Source organism: Triplophysa rosa, linkage group LG6 (assembly GCF_024868665.1).
Source record: "Triplophysa rosa linkage group LG6, Trosa_1v2, whole genome shotgun sequence".
NCBI classification, from domain to species: domain Eukaryota; kingdom Metazoa; phylum Chordata; class Actinopteri; order Cypriniformes; family Nemacheilidae; genus Triplophysa; species Triplophysa rosa.
The window spans coordinates 14777033-14801361 of NC_079895.1; the positions used below are offsets into that span (position 1 = coordinate 14777033).

Sequence of the window (24329 nt, forward strand, 5' to 3'; positions counted from 1 at the left end):
AGGACCAGGGCTGCTGGGAAGCAGAAAGTGCACGGGACTCGACGGCCGAGGCGGCCGAGTCGCGGCACGGAGGACTGCTTCTTTACTGTCGAGAACCCTCTGGGGGAGGCCGCGTGCGGGTCTCACGCCCCCCGATGGGCGGGGGAGAGCGGGGCCGCTGCGGCTCGACAGTAACACCAACCAGCCCCCCCTTGCGAGACGGGTGCGTCGAGAAAGCGGACCTTCTCGGCGTTACTCATCTGTGCAAGGATCGGCCAGAGGAGTTTCTCATGGACCACAAGCGTGGACATCGTCCGACCCAGGGCCCGCGTGGTCACCTTGGTCGCCCGTAGAGCGAGGTCGGTGGCGGTGTGGAGTTCCTGCATAAGTGCTGGGTCGGTCTTACCCTCGTGGACCTCTCCCAACGCCCTGGCCTGGCAGGAGCCATAGCGTGGAGAGAGGAGGCAGCTTGGTCCACCGCAATGTAAGCTCTCGACACCAGAGATGCCGAGACACCACATGCTTTGGACGTGAGTCTAGGTCAACCCCCCCCAGGTGGCCGCCGCCTACGGGCACGAGAGCACCGCGGCGGCATACTCCACCTGGGGGACAACGACGTATCCTCCAGCTCTCTCAACCTCGAGGGAAGAGAAGGTGACAGAACTTTGTCTGACGTGAAACGTGCCGGAAAGGGGCGTTCCAGGTCTTACTAAGTTCCTCATGCACTTCCGGTAAACACGGCACTGGGGGAGGGCGCGGCTTGGTGCCGCGCTCAAACCCGAGGCGCCATGTAGCCAGCCGCGAGCGCCAGGAAAGGCAGTGCAGGCACTGCAACCCAACACTCAAGGCGGCCCGGGAAAGCATGGCTGACATTTCGACGTCCGCTTCTTCCTGGGCTCGACCCCCCGAGGGAGGGAGCCCGTGGAATCGTCGGAGTCAGATGGCAGTACGTCACCCCCCGATGCTGCAAGAGACATCTCATCATCACGCATCGTGTCCGAATACGTGATTGAGAAATAAGACGGCGGACCGTCTCCTGGGGAACGGTCAGACGAGCGAGACGAGGTGCGAACGATCCGTGAGCCAGTGGCTGGCGGATTATCGCTCACAGTAATCCTCATATCACCCTCGCTGCTTGCCGTAGCAGACGGCAGGGCCGTAGTCCTGCCGCCACGGAACGGGGAGCAAACGAGGTGGTGGCTGAGTCCCGTGGGAACACAGCCACCCGTGACGCAACGTCTGAATCATCACTGCCCGCAGTGCGGGCAGGACGTATCCACAACGTCTGCCCCAGCGTACTGGAAGCAGGCATCGTGTCCGTCCGCCTCCTCGATGAGTGTGTTGCACCCATGAGAACAGCGGGACATGCCACGCTGGAGAAATTTTCTCTTTTAGAAAGGAAATTGCTCGAACACCTCCGTAACTGCCGAGACGCCCAGGGGAGAGTCACTGCAGGAAGGGACCGTCCACTGTCCACGTTGTAGTTTCCAGCAGAAAAATGATCACCAAAGATCGTAGAGAAGCTCATCAGATGCGTAGGCTCTGAAGAACAAAAGGTGAATGAATGAGCACACCGGCTTCCCTCTTATACCCGGACATCCAGGGAGGAGCCTGGCATGCAAATTTCATTCGCCAATTTTCATTGGCCTTTTCTAAATACTCAGAAGATGATAGGTTCTCAAGACAAACCCCATTCTGTCGGTTCGACACAACGTCGAGAGACCGACAGAAAAGGAACCCGACGGCCTCGACCCTGGAGTGGGAACCCGGCGGCCTCGACCCTGCAAGGGATCCCGGCGGCGTCGATCCCAGAGGGGAATCTGGTGCCCTCAAACTTCGAGGGAAACCCGGCGGCCTCGACCCTGGAGGAGAACCCGGCAGCCTCAATCCTGGAGGGGAATCCTGTTGCTTCAACCCTCCCGCTGTGATCCATCTGTCTGCTGGGTCCAAGTCTGGCTGGTTCATTCTGTCAGGATCGTAGTGGTGAGACAAGGGGACAAGGATAGAGGACCCAGGTGCAGACAGCGGGTAAGGGGTTAACAAAACGTTTAAAATAACAAAACAGGGGAATATAATAACATGACAAGACAGGATTAAGACTATCTACACTTAAACAAGACTAAAGTTAACACTTGACATAATTTACAAATGACAACATTAGACTAAACTAAACTTGACAAGACACACAAACTCACCATACAATCACAGTGAACTAGCACAAGACACAAAACACAAGGGCATTATAAAGGGGATAAATCAAGAGGGGAACAGGTGCAGGGCATGAACTAATTAACGATCAATAATGAGGAAACGAGAGGGCGGGAACAGAGACGATACTGGAGAGAGTGTATGGCAAGCCACAACAACAATAAATGTCTCTCTCCAAACAAAACATGAGGCTCTGCCATGATCCTGCCAATAAAGACATGACATGCTGAGGCAGAATCGTGACATTCAGTTTTTTGTAGGCTGACTTTGTTATTCCCTCACAAGTCGCTCTTTGTTGCTATTCCCTAAGGTATATTTGAAGTGTAAATGCAAGTGTCAGCACCCAGAGGGAATTATTACAGTGTTTTATTGGATTGTCATTGGAAAGGGATAAGCCAGATAATGAGATAAAACCCCCAAATTGTTGTCCTTCAAGCTATACTATTCATTAAATAAGGGATAAGTGTCCTCTCTGCGTAATTACTGTAGTTTTCAACTGACAGTTCTAAATGTTTGTTGATTGTAAGACATTATATTTCTCTATTCATAAAATGGCTCAATCATGCTTGCTTTAGGCAGAAAAATAGAAAGGAAAGCATTGTGGTTTTCAATGCATTTAACTTTTAATTGCTTGATAAAATAATGAAGCATCTAAGCAAATGAGAAAAGGATTCATGAATTAGAAGCAGTCAACCATCAAAACAGAAAACAATGTGCCCAGCCAAATGCATGGAATCAATTTCAAATGGCTTTCACATGAAAAGTTACAATGGCCTACATCTCAGCAAAAATGATCTATGCATTTGCTTTTATATGGAGATATCAATGAATTATTTAATACAGTGTGGATGCAACCCTGGCTGTCATTGTAATCCTATTCCATGTGTATATTTAACAAAATTTACTACCTTAAATTCAGATTTTGCTATATTTTTCTATACAGTATATAGAGTGGGCTAAGCCATACCCGGACAGGCCTACATTGGTTGTAATGACGATTAGATTAGACCACATTCATCTCTGCACTAGTGTCACCAAATTTTAAATTGTGTTATCATAGTTAAGATGATATTTTATGTCACAACCTTTAATGCCAACTAAGTCACACAAATTTTCACCCACTTGTTTTTTAGTAGCTCCAATAGCAGGTCACCATTTTGGTGAAAGCTCCTGCTGTCTGTGGAACCAGTACCTTGTTGAACAGATTAATCCAAAACCACTGCCTAATAGACACACTTTGTCTTTTACAAGAACTTGTGACACACAGGTACTAGGGGATAAAGTAGGTTTAGTCAATGCAAATATTCAAGACCTCTCCCTTTTGAAGTGCAGGCATGGATTTGACTGTAGATGATTTCCATCAAATCTAGAGGCTACAATGAATTCAATGGCTGCTATGTTGCTACACTGTTAATGTGCCATAAAAGAGATTGTGCATATGCAAATAAAAGGGCTGCAGATTTACACTGGTCTCATGAACCACCCTCACACAATGAAGAAAAAAATGCGCAGGGGGATTTAACAAACCTCCTATGAAAAGCCAATAATGGTTCTAAAGCAATGAACTGACAAAATGATTGCGTTTATGCTGAAGACTAATATAAAGGCAAAATGGTTAAAATGGTCATTTCACATTCTTTATGGCTGTCTAAAACATGGCAATAATTCTAAAAAGAGGTATTTGTTTTGTTTACATTCAAAACCTCCCGTACTCACGAATCCTCTTTTTTATTCAACAGGCCTAAAATTCTAACACGAAACACAGACTGAGAAAATCCAAAACAAAGTAGATTGCCTAAGTTGGACACAGCGCAGATGGATATGGTGATGTATCTATTGGGATCCACTACTTCATGAAGGTTAAATGCATAGAGAAACGCAGCGACTACGGTCCAAAGGCTGCTGGGGAGGAAGACGGCAGCCTGGATCATTCCTATGACCGTGACTCTCATCTGGCTCTTCTGTTGGGAAGGGGAAAAAGATTCATTCTGTCCCATTTGCTTCAAATGTCCACGGAGATAAACAAAGGTTTTACCCCAAGAGATAGACAGTGTGATGAGTGGACAGGTGCAATATAAGACAAACAACATATTTGACAACTTAAACATAGTAAGTCCTTTATCTGCGGTCAGTGTCGTGTTGTGATTCGCAGTTGAACTGATCGTCGTTGATGCACTCTGCATGAATGTTATTGTTCCCATTGAAAGAGAAATTAAAAGAAGTACCTGAGTAGAAATGAAGCCAATATATATTATTATGGTAATGTTCCTTTTAATCCATACGAAGATGTCACGCTTGTGCGGAACGATCGACATGTGGTAGAAAATGCTGATCCAACTGTTACACGAAAAGTTGCCGGTAAACGCTTGATAAATCACAACTCTGCTTACTGTATGAAGCCAACTAGGTGGCTTAACAAAAACAGTTATTATCACCACTGCAATGACAAATTGCAGAACGGCTGAATTGCACAGCATGGTAATTAACAAGAAGCGCATCGGATAGCGCACTGTCACTCCTTCGGCCGGTTGTATGAGCCAAACCAAGAAGAAAATGTTGACAACAGTGGCTGCAAAGCAGAACGGGCCACAAATTGCGACGAAAAGCCATGGTTCCATGATTGCTGCCTTTTTGTTGGATCTTCACCGTCTGCTGAGTCTTGCAAATGTCCTGCTTTCCCTGATACATCCAGGATTATATTATTCCCGTGATGTAAATGTGCCTTGATAGCCAACCATACTATAAACTTTTCCTCATTTGTAAATCGCTTTGGATATAAGTGTCTGCAAATTGCTAAATGCAAATGTAAACAAATCACACCCATTCTCACCTGGATTTAAAAAGCATGATGCAGAACCATTTGTACCAAGTATCATTATGCTCCACAAATACCAAGAGTGCATCTGATGTGTAATATGTTAACCTATAAACACGTGAGTTTGTGATTGATGTTAAGTGTGCATGTCTTAAGTAGTGTTTAATCTGTACTGTTCTTACTATCACAATAGAGTACGAACTAGATAAATAAGATAATAATAGTTGGTAGGATTTTTTGACTTTTAACAACTACACAGCAAACACACAAAAGAGCTCTATGAAGCCATGAGGAAGAGAAATAATACATTTCATTTTTTGACCTGTCAAACTCAGATCCATTTAGTTACTTGTGGTCTTAACCTTTTGAGGTGTTTTGAATGAATTTCCATGAATATGAATGTCTGAGTTTGAACAGTCAGATTAGATTTCATGTACTGTATGTCCAGTGTTGGGTAAATTACTCTGAAAAAGTAATTAATTAGTTACTAATTACATATTCAAAAGTGTAATTAGATTACTGTACAAATTACTCTCTCCAAAAAGTATTTAGTTACTAATTACTTTCTATATCCTACATCAACCTTGATTAGTTAAGTGATTCAAGGATAGAAATGAAATGGCTCTTTTAATTCATTCAAATAAATAATATAAACTACATAAAGTACTCTTATTTACTGACCAAAGTATTACAAATGTGAGAATTATACATTAAAGCATTCATTTTAAAGTTAGACTTTGAATTTTGATGTTAATTCCACTATTGCACACACATATATTACACAAATTATTTAGTTTAATTACATCAAAAGTAACTAATTAAATTACAAAAAAATAAGAGTAATCCCTTACTTCAAGTGAAAAGTAATTAAATTACAGTAACTAATTACTTAGTAACTAGTTACACCCAACACTGTGTATGTCCCCCAGTCATTTCTGAATGAATCTCCTACTTTTCTACACACAATTAAAAACAAGCCACCCTCTATTTTTCTCTACACAATACTTACATCTATTGCGATTCCTGATTCACAGGGACTTTAACACTGCAATGAATTCTGTAACTGTACAGTGAAATCAGAAATCTGTTGAAAAATAGACCCAAAACCTTAATAGGGTTGGATGCAAATTGCAGAGTCAATGAAGTTTGGTACATTCACAAAAATTTGGCACATCGATAAAAAAGTGTCTTTTTTATTAAACACATATTTACAATATATCTGTACATTTACATTCATACAAAACAGCCCCTAAAATAATTCATATCAATAGAGGTACAAAATAGTTTAAGAGTAAATATTACAAAGGACACTTCAGTTTCCAAAGAGAAAGAGAAAGATCTGTCAGTCCAGTCCTAGAAGAGACAACTACCTTTTTGGGAGAAAGAGTGAAGTATTATTTAAAACAAAAATCCCCCCAAAACTTTACCTTAGCATATTTGCATGGTTGTGTTAATTTTGATTACAATCAAATATGAAAGACTTTCATAGATGGGGTTTAGTTTTAACAACCACAAATATAAAAAAGGGAGCATCAGAATGAATACTGATTTTTGTATTGGCAAAAACTTGAGTACTAACTGCTACAGTTAAAATATACTTCAAAACTGTCTGTGCAGATTTTCAGTTATCCAGGTCATTACAAATTGTCAAATAAAGTTATTCTTGTCAACTGTACATGCTTCTCTGTTAAAGGTATTGTGTTCATCTTCAAAGTGTTGAAAAGGGATGGTGGAGAGAGTAGGTGACAGATTTGTTTACAGCTGGTATCATTTTGTGTCATGGATGGTCAGGCGAGACAGATCTGTGATAATGTCTTTAAAATGTATTCTGTGACAACCTTTAATTACATTTTATGTCATTTTATAACAAGGTGTCGCCTTGGAATTAGAAGGTTCTATTGGCATTCTGAGCAGTTTTAAGACAAGATCTTCAAAGAAACGTACAGAATAAAACATCACAATATGAATGATGCTGCGTTCAGATTATAAGCGACTTTGTCGCTGCAAGTCGCCAGGGGTTGGCGGTTAGGTCGCTAGTGGGCGTGCCTGAATGACGACATCCACTGATCACGTTAGCTCTACCATATTCCTATTGGCTGTCGCTCCTGAAAGTCGCTCTCATTTGCATGAAGTTGAAGATTTCTCAACTTTGTCGCAGCGCTAGACACGCCCCATCCGGTCGCCAAGGGATGCTACTGTCGTGTCGCCGGAAGTCGCCAGCTCTCCATTGAAATGAATGGTATCATGTCACTTGTAATGTGAACGAGGGGTAAATTGAAACAGAATACGAATGTGAATAACTTAGTTTTCACAAAAATCTCACATAGAACCTTATAGTTCCAAGGCGACGAAGGTGTGAAGTATTACTATATTTAATCTCATCACATGCTGTTTCAAGTGCAAATTGTTTTCCTAATTTGTTGTTTGCAGGTGATGACTGATGGGCGAGTGGCATCCCTGCCAGTTTTGTCACGATTCTAATCCGACTGTAATTCACTCTATAAACCAGTAAATCAGAGCAAGTACTAGAGAAACACATTCAGTTAGCTAGAATAATTTAACTTTTTATACCGGATTAACTGTTAAGACTTTACCAAACAGCAAGTGTTCGACTTTTTATGAATAGTTTTTATAGAATTTATACTTTTACAGCTTACATGCTGACTTTGAGACGTAAATGGTTACATTTATCAATAAATAATCTTTGTTTGGGACAAAACGCTAAATATTTGTATTTAGATTCAAAGAACAATTCAAGATTTGTTCACTATGGCAGATATTTCACATTATAACACATACAGGTATTGTTACATCATGTTCAACAACAATATTTCTGCACATTTGGAATCTTTACTAAATGAATTAAGCTTCTGTTAGCAGCTTCTTCATAAGAATTAAAGAATGATTTGTATTGTGTTACTCTTATATTTTAAATCGTCAGTCATGTTTACTGTATAGTTTACATTGAGTAATGCAGAATTATGATCTAGTGTTCCAAAAATGGGTTTGGAAACCTTCCTGCAACAATTTTGCCACCTTATGTGTTTCTGGCAAACTAGGAAGGTTCACATGCTTGAAATACATGTTGTTGCAGAACGACAGATCTCAATCCAGGAGTTAACATGAATGAACATGCACTAAAGCCCATTGAGCCTGTTCCTTCATTCCAGCATCTACCCAGAGGACATATTATTCATTTTAATAAAAACACCTCCTAACACACCACTCACATCCCAGAAATAACCTAACGTTAGTTATTCCAACACTTGTGGGTAAGCACTGTGAAAACTACAGACTACAGTACTACTTACATTGATCAGGGGATTCTGACGATCCCAAAGCGAGGAAACCTCCAACTTATAGTATGAACCATTCTGGATATAAAAGGGCCTCATAACATGTTTGCTGAAGGAGATACAGGAGGAACTGGATTTCGAACTGAAAACTACAAGGACTATTACTGCCAGTGTCTGTCAGATGTAATATTCCTGCATGCTGTCTCTTATAGGGTTGTGGAGGTGAAACTCTGCCCGGTAAGCGGCTTCAAGGCTACGTTGGTGCTCCTTCTCCTGGAGGCGTGCAGCTCTTTGAGCTTGTCGGTGCTGGTATAGGAAACGTGTCATCACTGCCAGCACACAAAATGTACTGAAGACCGCAGCCGTAACCACACCTGTGAATCAGAAAGGGCTTCAAGATTATGGGTTTATTTAAAGGTACAGTTCGCACAAAATTAAAATTCTGTTATCATTCATACTACTGTTGGAAACCCATTTGACTTTTTCTGCAGAACACAAAAAGTGAACTGTATAAGGTATCCATATCACTAATGTGATATATTTTTAAAGGGACAGTTCACCCAAAAATCAAACTTCTGTCATCATTTACTCGCCTTCGTGTTGTTCCAAATCTGTACAAATTTCTTTGTTCTGATGAACACAGAGAAATATGTTTGGACGAATGTTTGTAACCAAACTCTTCTTTTGTGTTCAACAGATCAAGGAAATTAATTAAGCAATTTTTCCTACTATGAAAGAAGTCAATGGTGGCCAAGAACTGTTTGGTTTCAAGCATTCTTCCAAATATCTTTCTCTGTGTTCATCAGAACAAAGAAATTTATACAGATTTGGAACAACTTGAGGGTGATCAAATGAAGTGTTCCTTTAAGTCTTCTGAGGTAATAAGATGGCTTGGTCTCTTCCTCAAATAAAGCTATGACTCATATGAACCACATTTATTTGAGGATTATATTTTGGAGCCCTAGACCTTTATTTAATAATTTGGAGCCACAGTCCTTTATTTTTTGTTCTATATGGAAAATATATGTGGGATACTCTTAAAAAACGCTTTTGTGTCCTCATAACAAGTCTTATGGGTCTGAAGCAACATAAGGTGGGATAAATAATGACATAGTTTGTAGTTTCGAGTGAACTATTCCTCTAACACTCATATTTATTCTCCAAATCTCCTTTTCCATCCTCTCCCAGTTAATCCTCTTTGGCGAGGACTTCATGACCCTTTCCGAAAGTAAAGTGGCCATCATCCACAATTCAGTCTCCAACACCCACGCCCGGTCACATCTTCCACTCTACTGCTAACCTTGTTTGAGAATAAACCTCCAAGCACTCGCCAAAAACCACTGAGTGCAGTTTTTGTGAGAAAACTCTTCAGATCATCTCTCTTTCCTTACTGTCAATACGTATACTGTACTATATTCTCCAAGCATTGTGATCTTCAAGCTGGCAGAGCTGTGATTTTGATCTATTGGTTTACATTCCTGTCTAGATAATAGGTCAAATCAGTTGGAAATGTTCACCATTACTGCACTCTTATCCATCAGGCACCATTTCCACTTGACTGCCCCAAGCAACAGGCATCCCATCACATGGCTTCTGTTATCACCGCGATAAAGTCACTCAACTGTACATTTAATGTCCTCTTTCTACATGTGCACTTTTTGGATGTGTGGATGTCCAGCCATCACCTCAAGCTCAGTCTTGACAAGATGAAACTCATCTTCATGCCATCCAGAACCTCACCCTCATCAAATCTCCACACAGTAGATGCCTCCAGCTGTGTGTTATCTTAAAAGAGCAGTTCTCCTTTGTGGATCACATCACAACAACCACCAGGTCATGTTGTTTAATGGGCCTTGGTATAATGGAAAACACATTTCTGTGTCAACTGCTTGCACAGGCTCTAGTCATTACACTGCCAATGACTCTGGCAGATATTTTTATTCAAAGTGACTTAGTGCATTCAAAGTCCTACACATTCATGTCGCGTTCCTTTGGGAATCAAACCCATATGATTGGTTTTGTTAGTGTAATGCTTTCCATTTGAGCTAGACAAACCCTTTCTATAAAACATCAAATGCAGCTCTTACTACTGTAGATGAAACCCAAAGATTCCCGTATAGAAATTAGGAGCAATGAATTCAGTCTCACAAAACTTCCAACAAATCCCCTTTTTCCTCTAATGGAAAATGTATGCCGTCAACTAAATGTGAACAATTCTTTATGACAGTTCCAATGGAGATTTTATTGCCATAAGTTACAGCACACAACAAATTACCGTTACAAAGTCGTGGTACATTTCTGAAAAAGAAAGCGCAAAGAGAAAAGATGAACATAAACAATATGTGTGATAGTGAGAGCTCATTTCATACTTCACTGACTGTTACAAATGAAACACTGAAGCAGGATGAGGTGGTAAAACAAACCTCCAATTACAGCTGAATCAGGCTGGCCATCGTCTCCGTGACGTTCATTATCTTTGCCCACCTCTTTGCCATGATCTACAGATGCATCACACAAAAAGACATCACTGATGTTCTGTTTATTGTACATTATAAAGAGTTACAGGATTAGGGGGCCTTTCACATTTCGCGTCTTCTGTGTGCGCAAAATCATTATTTTAAATGTAGACATGCGGCAACCATGCTCAAATTGGGAGCAACGCGGTCCTGGTTGATATTTTTCTAAGCGCGTTGCCGCCACATTGAGATGAAAATATTTCAACTTTCAAGAATGACGCAGGTGCACCACAAGTCATGTGACAAGAAAAAAACAATCAACTTCACCTTTTGTGGACCAATATAGGAAAGCTCAGTGAAGATGGAGACACAGATGATCATAGCATAAATAAATCGAACTAAACTTGAAACCCTGCGGGTCTCCCGGAATTTGGTAAAGTAAATGTTGAGGTATGGTCTTCTTGCATTTGGCACCGTGGCTAGAAAATCAGCACATGCAATCCTGTTATCAAGCTGTTCCGCAATCATCTGCCATTTAGTAATCCGCACTTTGTCTATCATACAGTAGGCTACGTACTTGGTGCTGCGAGACAAAGTGGACGCCATCCTGGATTTTGGCGCTCGCTTGTTCGGTGTCTCTAAATTGTCAAAACACCTCTCAAAATGCTTGCTACGGATGCGAAAAACGCAGAAAAACGAACCTGGTCTGAATGTTTTTATGACAGATGAAAATATCGGAGGCGTGTGTAAATGTGATTGACACAACGTGAGGTCGTATTTATTTTTTAACGTGCGAAAATTTCGGACACAAATTTCGGACTGTATGTGCAAAGACCTTTACTCTGATAGTGACGCTTTTGTTTAATACGGGCACATTGAATTTTGACTAAATTGTGGCATATATTCATATACAACAATGGTAACACTAGAACATGATTTTTGCGTTCACCTTATAAATGTCCAAGTGATTCATAATTTATTGTCATAGTTTTTATTTAAAAACCATTTAGCATTTTGTGACCATATGAGGAAGTTACATTTATGTATTCAAGCTACTTTTGTAACTACAGTAAATGTAAATTATGGTATGAATTTGCACTGTGGTTTCGCAGCACCTTTTTATTGTGGTGATGAACATTTTCCTAACAGACTTATCTTATTTACATAAAAACAGCATGCGTGCTATACATATTGCAGCAAGCACAGGTACGTCTGTAAGACGTCTGCTAAAGATCTTAGAAAGAGCAGTTTTACATCCATTCTAAATCATAAACATCTTACAGACGTCTTCTAGATGTCTATATGACATCTGACAGCAGACGTCTCCGAGACGTATTGCAGATGAACAAACTATGTATTGCAGATGTCTTGCAGATATAAATGCAGCGTCAAATAGACGTCTGCCAGATGTAGTGTGCTATCAGGTCATATGCTTAAGTAAAAATAAAGTCTGAGGTACTGTATAAAAAATAATCATTCTGTCTTCAAATCATTGTGTAAGTACTTACCTAAGCGAGACACAGAAGTGGAAAGGTCAGCTAATGCTCCACAATTTGACTCGAGCAGACGTCCTCGTATGCTAACCAATGAGCTACCTCGGTTCAATAGCGCTGCCTTAAGTGGAGCAACTTGGTTGTACTGGACAGATGAGAAGCAGCCAATGAAACCTTTACTTCCAGCATGAGCTACGTCATCATCCACGACATCACTTCCTGTTTAGAAAAATGGAAAAAGAACATAATGAACATATTTCACACATTGTTTGTTGAATATCAAAAATATTTATGGTCATAAATTACATAATTACAAAGGGACAAGAATCCATGAAACTACACTTTTTCCAAATCCCTGGATATTTTACCCACAGCCGCTCATTCATGGTTAATATAGCTTCATGTTTGCCAGACACCTTGAGCCACTGAATAAAAGATAAAAGGCTTCAAACTGCAAACAGCCTTCTTTGTTGAATCACCCTTGGCTAAAGTCAGAAAAGGGGTATTTTGAAACCCGTCAACCATCACAAGAGGCAATGAAAAGTCACGGGATTGTTTAGTGGGAGAACTTCAGGTAAGGCTGATGTACAAGAACATTTGATGTTTAACTGGGTTTGATTTTAGTGTGCAACCATCATAAACAGCATATAAAAATGTCACAAAAATGCTTTTAATGTTTTTTTCCCCAACAGATTAATCAGTTTCTTATCAAATAACATCAATTCATTACCTGTCACTTTTCCCAGGGTCAGTGACTTCATAGAGTTAAAGGCTGCCTCATGTGAAAGGACATACTTCTTATTTTCACGGTCAACCTGAGCAAATAATGAGTATATGAACAAAAATAAATCAAGCAATTCTCTATATTGAAATGTCACAAAATATAATCATTAATTTACTAGCTTTAGGTTAAGTGACACATAGTTAAAATACTATATATATCACATATAGTGCTTTCATATTTTTAAACAAAGCAAATACATTTCCAGTCTTTTTTCCTACATGTGTTAATTTGCAACTATAGTGTGTTTCACGTATGCAATGAAATATCACACCTGAACAAACACATCCTTTCCCTCCCGCTGGATATGAACTCTGTGTAGTCGTCCATCTGCCAGGCTGCTCCGCATGGGGCTGAAGACATCTGGGCTCAACTCTTTATGCAGTCGATACCAAATCTGCAAACTCCCTGTGTTAATAAGATCGATATATTTAGCATACTTGGCATTAGTTACTTACAGCTCTGGTCAGCGATGAATAATTTTGTTGTGAGCGCGCCGTAAATCATTACGAAATCAATTTTATTATCTATTTGGTATACTGGTCAAGCAAACTTTAAAAGCATGTAACTCCCGTCACTGTGAATTTATGTAGCTTCCAATTTTGAAATCTCTGCATATGGACTCTAGAGCTCCAAATGAAAGTTTTGCATAGGTCTATGAGACAAAGCATATATACAGGTGCTGGTCATATAATTAGAATATCATCAAAAAGTTGATTTATTTCACTAATTCCATTCAAAAAGTGAAACTTGTATATCATATTCATTCATTACACACAGACTGATATATTTCAAATGTTTATTTCTTTTAATTTGATGATTATAACTGACAACTAATGAAAATCCCAAATTCAGCATCTCAGAAAATTACAATATTACTTAAGACCAATACAAAGAAAGGATTTTTAGAAATCTTGGCCAACTGAAAAGTATGAACATGAAAAGTATGCGCATGTACACTACTCAATACTTAGTTGGGGCTCCTTTTGCCTGAATTACTGCAGCAATGCGGCGTGGCATGGAGTCGATCAGTCTGTGGCACTGCTCAGGTGTTATGAGAGGCCAGGTTGCTCTGATAGTGGCCTTCAGCTCTTCTGCATTGTTGGGTCTGCCATATCATATTTGGGATTTTCATTAGCTGTCAGTTATAATCATCAAATTAAAAGAAATAAACATTTGAAATATATCAGTCTGTCTGTAATGAATGAATATAATATACAAGTTTCACTTTTTGAATGGAATTAGTGAAATAAATCAACTTTTTGATGATATTCTAATTATATGACCAGCACCTGTATATACTAGGCTTAAAAAAAGATTCATGAACATTAATTTCTTTGCAGCCTATGGCCCTTTTGCTCTGTATTGATTATGTCGAAACACATTTATTCGTATCTCCCACGCACATATTGTCCAGGATCCGGGGGACTGAAGAACTCTGAACTAAGGCACAGGTTAACGCTGAAATTGTTGGTACAGTTATATCTCAGACACCCCCTGACTTGCATTGTATGCCAAATTCTGCAGTTCACACTTTCTTCCCAATATAAGCACCATTTGATTAGATTTAACACTAAAAGGAAGGTGGTAGTACAGTTATGTAAGTGTTTTGTATGATATAAATCCGCATTGAGAACCTATTCAGAAACAAAGTATTCTAGTAACCCCCTGAAAAAGTATGTACTTTATAAATTCATTAAAAAAAGAATACCCACTGCATAAGTTAAAATACACTTGTTCTGTGAAAAGATCTTGATTATTTGTCTGCCAATTTTGGTTCCAATTTTGCTTGGTATAAAAGTGATTGTATAAAAATAGAGAAGAGAGAGAGAGAGAGAGAGAGAGAGAGAGAGAGAGAGAGAGAGAGAGAGAGAGAGAGAAAGAGAGAGAGAGAGGGGTAGAGAGACAGTGGGAGAGAACACACAAAGCTATAACTGTCCCCCATCTTGCAGTACAACATTCATGATTGATATTAAGAGACACGAGGATGTAATTGAACACCTATTATAGGCATATAAACTCTTCTTGAGCCTGTGTTATCCCACCAGCTTTGAAATTGTTTGCACAGTTGTCTCACCATTCTTTGCTAAGATGACTGCCACATACTGCTGGCTGAGCGTGTTGACCGTCAGCAACATGGCAGGACTATGAGTGGTTTGGAAACGGAGTGCCATGGTTTCTCTGGACATGCTGTACTGAGAGGAACCAGACAACACGGCAGGCGTCCTGTTCTGCATGACGGAGAACGGCTCCTGAAACGTGTAAGTGACCGACGCACCTTTTTCAAAGGACATGGACACCTCTGTGGACACAAAGAGACAAAGCGGAATTTGGGTTTAGTATGTCTATTTTATTTCTTACTTTTATGTGGGTTCTAATAAAAATTCAAGAAGGTGCAAATGTTTTACTGCAGCATGTATAGAGCATTAAAAGGTAGATGAATGGATGATAAGATGAACAGAATCTTATTAGAGAGACAGACAGAAAGATCCAAATAGATAGAAGATGTCAGTCTGTCTGCATCATCACTGGCAGGCGGCTCTGATTAGATACAGACGAGTAGAGAACAGAACAGCCTTTCTCGTCTCATCCTCATCGTCTTTGATCAGCTCAGTGAGCTCATCAGATCAAACTAAAAAGAAGCAGTTAGACACACATCTGACTTCCTGATGTCTTCATGAATGCCAATGTGTCCATTTTACCTTCCTGTTTACCGTCAGCGCTATTTATACAACACTATAAGTTCCGAGTTTGTTTACGTTTTCCGAATGTACTTTTTCCATGACTTCAAACAAAGTGCTTGAACATTCCACCCACACGAAGATGAAAATACAAACGTAGCCATGTACCATTAAAGAAGATCAATATTGCTTTGTAGATGGGGCATGATGGAAGCATGGATTTTTACGAACCGAGGGATTCTTATGTAAAAGGTAGCTTTGTTTTAGATTCCGTACGTTGAAAAATCCCACTCGACACGAACGCCTCCGAGACGTCTGTGCCTTCTGTGCTCCTGCAGGCAATATCAAAGCTCTCCAATTCAGCACCAGAGAGCCTTTGATAGAGCCGAGTTATTCAGGGACTGGCAGCACTTGCCCACTGACATATGGGTAAATTATTTTTATGGGACATTATGCAAATTTATATACGTCAGCAAGTCGACATGAATTCACGTTGTATGTTACATGCTGGTTTCACCATGCCTGAAACAAAGATGATGATGATGCTGCTCCTGGGAGGTGTTCTGTATTGCCTAGCAACCGTCTGCAAAACAAGGCCAATTATGGCTGAAGAGTTGAATCCTCTCAAATTAATTTTTGCTACAATTAGTTATTATGCAGATTCTAGTTAGGTGCTTTTTTCTTGAAATTGTAATTTTCTATGTAATGCTTACATTAAGGGGATTTACCTTCTGTGCATGACGGTCCTCCATAGGCAGAGTTTGTGCAGTCGCACACATAACCGCTGCTCTTCTCAATGCACTTCCCCCGATTGTGGCAAAGTCCAGCTGAGCTACTACAGTGACCCGCACACCCCGAACTCACTCCCGGAGTCACTTTGGCCCGCTCCTCCAGGTCAAACATCACTCCGTTCATATTAAATGCTCGAATGCACCCAAGAAAACCTCTTTGTTTTGCGGCTGTGCATCCTGGACAAAGAATATGAATGAAGAGCAACTAACAAATTACTTTTATGTGAATGTTGAAAAAAAATGTTTTACCAACAAACATCTGGCCGCCTAGCTGAAGGCGTAGGTGTCCATCGGGAGGGGTTTCTGTGATCCGGAGGGGCAGCTGGTCAACCTGCAAGGACGCCTCCCTCACGTTGCGTTCGGCTCGGACCCAGTGCCACTGTCTGTCGTTCAGCGGCACGGGAGATTTTACAGTCAGGACCACTGGCCCGTCGCTCACGTCAAAGGAGAAGGTCACGGCTGAGGGAGCTGGTGGACAGGAGGACTTCAATGATCTAGAACATCTAATGCCTAAAAACTGCTTTGATTTGAGTGTGCCAATGTGATCGGTGTGTCATTATTTGCAAAAAGCACCATGTGACTGGTCTCAACACCAAAAAAGAAGACTGTGGTACTATTGTGTGTCTTGGGATGTAAAGCCACACTGAAATGGTTACTGTATCTAAGTGAAGGAATTAGTTAAGTGTTCTAGATAGATCCTCTACATAAAATATATATAAAATATAATTACGATAATACAATCTGTGTCAGAAATACCACTCTCAGATGTCAAAGCTTATGTAGATCATTTGCTTTAAACGTGCAGATCATTTGCTTGCATCAAAGGAGAAGGTAATTGCTGAGAGAGCTGCTCGATAGGATTTTAAAGCTTCAAGGGTCTAAAGAGTCTACGATGAGTACAATCACTCTAAACTGGTGATTAAAACCAAAAATGGGCAACTAAAATATAAACTAATACTAACAATTACAGTAGAATATAAAATATAATGTAATATACTATTGACCATTTTTATGTTTCTGTTTCACATTCATGTTTCACGTCTATTTAATGCAGTTAATAATATAATAAATGTTTTAAATGTCCTAATGTGGTTAAATAATACTTGATGTGTCATATTAAATTAATGTGCCATTAGATTTGTGAAACAGAACCTGGTTGCATGAAAACCCTTAAGTGAGGGTATTGAGGGGTAAAAAGTCCCGTTAGAAGTTATTTTAACAAACGTCACCATCACACTTACCGAAGTGTTCATGTACTTAGCATTTTGCGATATTTTCGGTCATAACTCAGCAATGGCGAAGCGGTTGCTATAGTTACATTGTAGAAGATTTAATGGACCACAAATGTAACATTACAGCAACTGAAATATAGGATCGAAGCCGATGAAGGCATTATTTGAGATAAATATGCAAAAAGAAAGAAGACCTTCCAAATGTGCTATAAAGCATCACACCAATATTCTCTCGATATTCATTAGCCTTTAAGGAATTATTTCTACAAATGACATCCGTCATTGCGTTTAAGACTTAATGGACCTGTTTTTTAAGGAAGTCATGCCACTCGGCGGCCATGTTTGCAACACCTTCGGGCAGCTATTTCAATCAAGCAAGATCACAGTCCTATCTACTTGAATGAGAGAGGAAAGATAATTCTGAAATCACTGGCAAAATTCACAGTTAAATAGCATTTTCCGGCCAACATAACCATAAGTTTTGTTCCATTGAGCTAAAACAAAAGCTACTTAAGCTACTGCGAATGCGCACAGGTTGGCAAATCCCTTACAAGCATCTGTGTAGAGCCCCGCCCCAGAGAATAATCAGTATTTATTGATTGATGACAGGCTATTTTTACTGGAAGTCGGGACTTTTTTCACAAGAGCTGCCATCTTGAACGTTGCTTCTTTCCCCATTCTTAGTAATGGCAATGGTGCGTCTTTTTAATGATAATCTTCTATTATTTTTGGTATAATATCTAATAAAGACTTTTCGGAAATGCATAACAGAACATAAGGGAACACTTTAGAAAGTAAAGTTGAATGCCTAGTAACCCATGTTTCTTTAAGGGTAACTTTAACTCTATTCAGTAACTAAGGGCTTTCATGCACCAGAACACAGGACCTTACATTTGTTCAGTGCTAAAGGTGCTGTAACTCACAGCTCAGCTCAACTCGGATAAAGTCCTGAACGCCCATGTTCTCCAGGAAAATGCCAGAGAGTGATGCTGTTTTGAAGTAGAAGGAAATGTCGAGAGAGAGATCTGCCTGGAGGCCGGGGAAATGCAGACATGAAGCCTCTTGATGAAATGATGCAGCGTTCCACAAGGACTCTAACAGGAAGATATGCACCACATATTTGATTATAAATCTGAACGGATTATATATTCAGTTTATACATAGAATTATTTGCCCGGTGTCTTTTCTCCCACACTCGACCATGCTCTGTCATTCTCTTCCAACCATCCATCTTCGTCACGTATGACAAAAGCAGAACAGATCAGTTAACGTACTGTCACCGGAGCACTGCAGGGGTCCAACGGCGTACACGGCTTCGGAGCCCAGTCTGTACGTGTCACCAATCACTATCTCCTGAACCGGCAAGTGTTCTTTATATGAGAAAACGCCAGTGTCGTTCTCCCTGTGAACCAAAACACACATGCCAAACTGTTTTAACAAGAGACACAGTACATACTGTATATGATTTTTATGCTTCTTTATGACTGTTGCTTGTCAGACGGTCTGACACAATCATTGTGATTTGAATAAAACCCATGGCACACTTTGCAACATATTTTGTGCCTTTCTGTATGACACACATTGTTGTCTATATTTTGTCCCAATTGTAACGACAGAAGCATCATTATCTGTCCATCTTCGTAGCAGTAAGACCGTACGAATGCGATGCAATAGTAATGACACTGCCAGAAATTGAACAGAGGCTAAGATGTCTGCAGCCATGTCCTTTGAAACAAAACATGACTCAAAAAGTTAAATTCAAAGCGCATGCACCCAGTTTTATCCAACAAGCCCATAGACACAGTTTTTATACCAAAAAGACTGCAGACTAAGATAAAGTGAGTAAGTCTAACGCATAATAAGTCGCATTTGTCTTATTTACCATGACATTCGATCTGCATCACAGTTGCAAAAGTAGTTCATGTCAGCACAGTTTTCCTCCAGACCGCAAGAGCACTGCTGCACCCCCGGCTGGAATCCACCCCAGTACGTTCTCTTTTCTCCTCTGCGGTCCACCCACCATGACAAAGGGCTGCCATCTGCAATTACACCAGACAAGACCGGACACATTCATTTATAGTCCAAGCATATTTTCTGTGAATAAAAACAATGCAGTGGAGAAACTGTACAAATGTAAACTCATTAAAATTAACTTTACAAAACAAATGACATTGTGCTTACAAGCTTCACATTGATTGACATGCATAACTGAATATATATTTTTTTCAATAAAGTAATTGCTTGATCTGTACTGACAACGGCTACTTGAGCAATACTTTTGATTTGTGCCAGAGATGTTTGCGGTTTCAAGCTCAGGATGCACTGACAGAGTTTGAATCGACAGCTTAATTTAAAGCACTAAATCAAAACACTTGTGATAAAGTGTGATAGTAAAGGCTTTCAATAAATCTCTGGTATGAACTGCATATTAATGCCAAGTGGAATTTAATCTGGGCTATAATTATGACTTTAGCCTGGGAAAACTTCCAGACTGAAAATAGAAACCGTGACTAAAATATGGCCATTCTTTATCATTCTCTAGCTTTTGAATCACAAGAAGTCTACAACAAAAAGTACATTGACCTTGAACTTCTCAGAATTTTATCATATTTTTGCATTTCTTTATAAAGTCATTTCACGACTGTGAGATTATGTGATGATAATTAACTGCTATTTTCAAACTGGAGAGATTGAACACTTTGCTGCACTTGACAAAGGACATCAATCTGTATACTTTGTGTCAAACAGCTATATGCAAAAATGCATAAAACAGGATTTAGCTGTCACGGACTAGCGTGGAGAAGAACCCAATTGCAGGCAGGCGTGAAGGGGTTAACAAAAGACTTTAATTAATATGACAAAACAAAAACCCACGATGGGGTGCAAAACAAAACAAGGAAAAGAACACGGAAACAAAACAAGAACTCAAAACAAAACACTTCCCACGGGGGGCAAAAATAAACTAATAAACCAAACAGCAACACAACGTCTTAAACCAAACATAGAAGGGGAAACCAAGGGCAAGGCAAAGTACTTACAACGACACAACATACGAGGTACACAGAACAGAACGCAACGTAAGTAAATACACGAGCACAGGACAAAGAAACAAGAGGGTATATATAGGTAAGACAAAGGAGGGATAACGTCACAGGGCAGGTGTGGGTAATGAAACACTCAGGGAAGGATAACAAGGAAACGAGATGGCGGGAACAGAGACGAGACACTGGAGAGAACGCATATTATCGTCAAAAGGACAATAATATGTTTCTCTCCACACATAACCAAAGACTTTGTCATGGCTCTGCTACAGGACCAAGAAAAACATGACTAAGGAAGCAGAGCCATGACATTAGCTCCTGAAAATCCGTTCTGAAGCCCCAAATCTTTACATTACCACAGTTACTACGATTCATCAGTAGAACAGTTTTCAGGTATCAAATCTTGATTCTTTTTTAAAATAATAATAAACCGCCAACATGACATTACAAAACAGTACAAAAATATTACGCATCGGTTCAGAGTCATTTTAAAGAAAATAGTGCTTATCTCTCACATACAGTATGTATGCAAGTAAACAAAGCAATGTTTTAATATTGTGCACGTTAAATATTGCTACACAAAAGCAATTAAACTAATTATGCTTCTCTTTCAAGTCTATTGGAACAGAAAAGAAAGCATTTCTGATGACACAATGGGTGGAGAATAATAATAGTGTTTATAGTCTGGACTGACATGATATCAGCCTCCAGGGAATTGAGCTACATCAATTTTTCATAAACCGAGGAACCTACACTTGACTCCCTCCAATAGCTGCCAAAACTGAAAAAACAAAAAACAAAAAACAAAGAGCTTTTCAAAAGCTACATCTCTGTCTTCCTTCCCGTTGACACAAAATGACCCTTCTCACATGCCTGTGGTGAGATGCTAATGAATCTTTTTGCAGGGCTGTATTATCCAGTTCAACATTCCATCTTTTGCATAACGAAACTGCTCTGTCTTCATTTATCATAATACAGTTTTGACAGACCCAAATCTCTCCATGATAGATCCTCTCCAAAAATGACATGTCTAATTTGAGCTAATTCATGTTTCACAATTTATGGTTCAGTATGAATAAAGATGAGGAAGAAGCATTTTGTTTATTAGCCTCAACTAAAGTAGCTGACAAAGTCAATCTAACACATTGTGCTGATGTTTATTCTGCATTAATGGATAACAAAACCAAATAAAGATCACTGATTTAAGTGTTCCCAAGTGTTCAGAATGTACAAACTCACCCCAGGGGTTAAAGAGTCGTGATCTCCTGCAGTGATAGGCGATTTTCTGCTCACAATGTTCTGACAGGGACACTAATGCCTTCAGCTGATCAGATGAGGCGCTGTAATTGAACCACGCGACGTGCGGCTTCTGCAGTGTCGAACCTCGTACTCTGACTGCGTCTGAGCTGTTGTGACGGACCATTGTCCACACTTTGTTCTCTGAAAATAAGGTGAATTATTTTAGCACTCCAGAACATTCACAGGCAACAAGGTGGAAAATAAATAAATAAAATATTATGTACAACTTTGCTGTAATTTTGGAGCAGGTTTGCCAGAAACTTACTGTAGATTTAATTACTACTTAATATTTTCCTATTAGTACTGTTATTAATTTGAGTTAAACTTTACTTTAATAAAATCTAAAACACTTTGAGTTTTGAGATTCAAAATGAGCAAAAAGTGAATGGTCTCATTAGTGGTACTACACTGCAAAAAAATTTTTTATTGCTAAGCATTTTTGTTCCTGTTTTCTAGTAAAAATATTTAAAGCTTCTTAAATTACGCTACAATTACATAAGAAGTGACCTAAGAAAATATAAGAACTAGGTAAGTTTATGTTAAAACAAAATTGTAAATTAAATCTACAGTAAGTTACTGGCAAACCTGCCAGTTTTACAGTGTACAATTAAAAGAGGCATGGTAACACTTTACAATAAGGTTATGTTTGTTAACAATAACTTAATGCATTTGCTAACATGAAATAACAATGAACAATACTTCTACAGCATTTATTAATCATGTTAATTTCAACATTTATTAATACATCTTTAAGTCAATTTTTGTAACTGTTAACATTAGTTAAAGCACCATGAACTAACATGAACAATGGGTATATGCACAAAGGGCGATGACGTACTTCCGCTAAAATCTCAGCCAGCTAAGTCACGTCCGCTCTCATTGAGCTGAGGTAATTTTTCACCCAGTGATAATGATGTGTTTAGTAAGAAAACTATAGAATTTCAGCAAACCAACAGCACTAAAGCCAGGGCCGGATTATCCATAGACGGGATTGGGCGATTGCCCTGGGGCACCAGCCAATAGGGGGCACCAAGTGATTAAAATAATGACTAGACCTTTAAAATATTTTTATTACTTTGCTGGAAGAAATGCATATACAAAATGACAAAATTAATCTTGCAATATAAACAGAGAGAGAATATAAAATATATACATATAAAGAATTGAGATTGGTTCAAGTCACAGTGTATTTGTCAGAGTATGGCAAGGGAGAGAACCCAAATGCAGGCAGGAAGAAGAGTGGTGGTGAAGGGGTTAACAGAAATCTTTTATTTCTTCAATAAACAAACAAGTAAAAACCCACGAGGGAGTGTCAAAAAAACAGGAACGAACTAAAATACAAAACTAGAAAACAAAGACTTCCCACAGGGAGGAAAAAATAAACTAACAAACCAAATAGCGACACAATGTATCAAACAAAAACACGGCAGGGTAAAAAACACAAGTAACTCACAGACTACAGACAAGGCTAGGGACAGGAACGGGAACGGGAACACTGAACACAAGTACATACACACAATCCACGAGCACAGGACAAAGAAACATGAGGGAATTTATAGGAGAGACAAACGAGGGATAATGACACAGGGCAGGTGGGAAACATTAGACACGGCAGGGAAGCAATACATGAAACGAGAGGGGCGGGGCCAATGACAAGACACGAGAAAGCACATGAGATGTAAAACGTAAACAACTCATGGCTTTCTCATATAAAACCTAAGGGCTCCGTCCCGATCCTGCCTCACGACTAGAAATACAGAAAAAAGAAGGCAGGACCGTGACAGTATTTTCCCCCTCCCCCCAGATCAGGGCTCGTCAATTCAAAATGGATAGGCATCAGTTTCGCGGTTGAGCAAAACGTAAAGTTAAAAAAGAGAAGGTATCACAACACATAGCCACCCTTAAAAACTACCTGCAATATCAAGTTTATTTCTTAGAAATGAAGAAAAGACATTGGCATCACCAGCAGAAGGCAGCGAAACGAATGCATCAACCAGTACGACTCAAGCAGCAGCTAATCCTGTTCGCAAAAGCGGTAACCAGGTGCGCGTTGTAATTGATTTTATTGTTTCTCAGTTTGTAAGTCGCTTCGGATAAAACTAAGCGTTTGATAAATTACTACATGTTGCACTCCGACTGTTCTTAACCCTTCCCGTTACCAACTGCGAGGGCGAGAGATCTTTCTCTCAATTTAAAAGAGTAAAGAATGAACTCAGGACAGCCATGAGACAGAAGCGGCTGTCTGCACTCTCCTTGC

General features: G+C 39.8%; 2 protein-coding genes across 2 annotated transcripts in view; both read right to left on the minus strand.

The window, feature by feature from the left end:
• Positions 1–3899: 3899 nt before the first annotated feature.
• On the minus strand, positions 3900–4849 carry LOC130555322 (uncharacterized). Its single transcript, XM_057335436.1, has one exon. It carries the CDS (start codon positions 4803–4805, stop codon positions 3900–3902), a length of 906 nt encoding a protein of 301 aa, XP_057191419.1. The 5' UTR covers positions 4806–4849.
• A 1345-nt stretch (positions 4850–6194) lies between these two features.
• The window catches only part of cntnap5a (contactin associated protein family member 5a), a 77679-nt gene continuing 59544 nt past the window's right edge, over positions 6195–24329 (minus strand). The window contains exons 13-24 of the mRNA XM_057335226.1: positions 22013–22213; positions 19615–19771; positions 19007–19134; positions 18656–18826; positions 16750–16968; positions 16438–16677; positions 15106–15330; positions 13303–13436; positions 12978–13062; positions 12263–12466; positions 10722–10796; positions 6195–8672 (exon numbers count right to left, since the gene is read on the minus strand). Coding sequence (XP_057191209.1) covers positions 8476–8672; positions 10722–10796; positions 12263–12466; positions 12978–13062; positions 13303–13436; positions 15106–15330; positions 16438–16677; positions 16750–16968; positions 18656–18826; positions 19007–19134; positions 19615–19771; positions 22013–22213 — 2036 coding nt within the window. The 3' untranslated portion in view covers positions 6195–8475. The remainder of the gene's footprint in view (positions 8673–10721; positions 10797–12262; positions 12467–12977; positions 13063–13302; positions 13437–15105; positions 15331–16437; positions 16678–16749; positions 16969–18655; positions 18827–19006; positions 19135–19614; positions 19772–22012; positions 22214–24329) is intronic.

Bases quoted from the DNA above. Each gene is read 5' to 3' on its own strand.
- LOC130555322 (XM_057335436.1), bottom strand. From the start codon at position 4,805: ATGGAACCATGGCTTTTCGTCGCAATTTGTGGCCCGTTCTGCTTTGCA.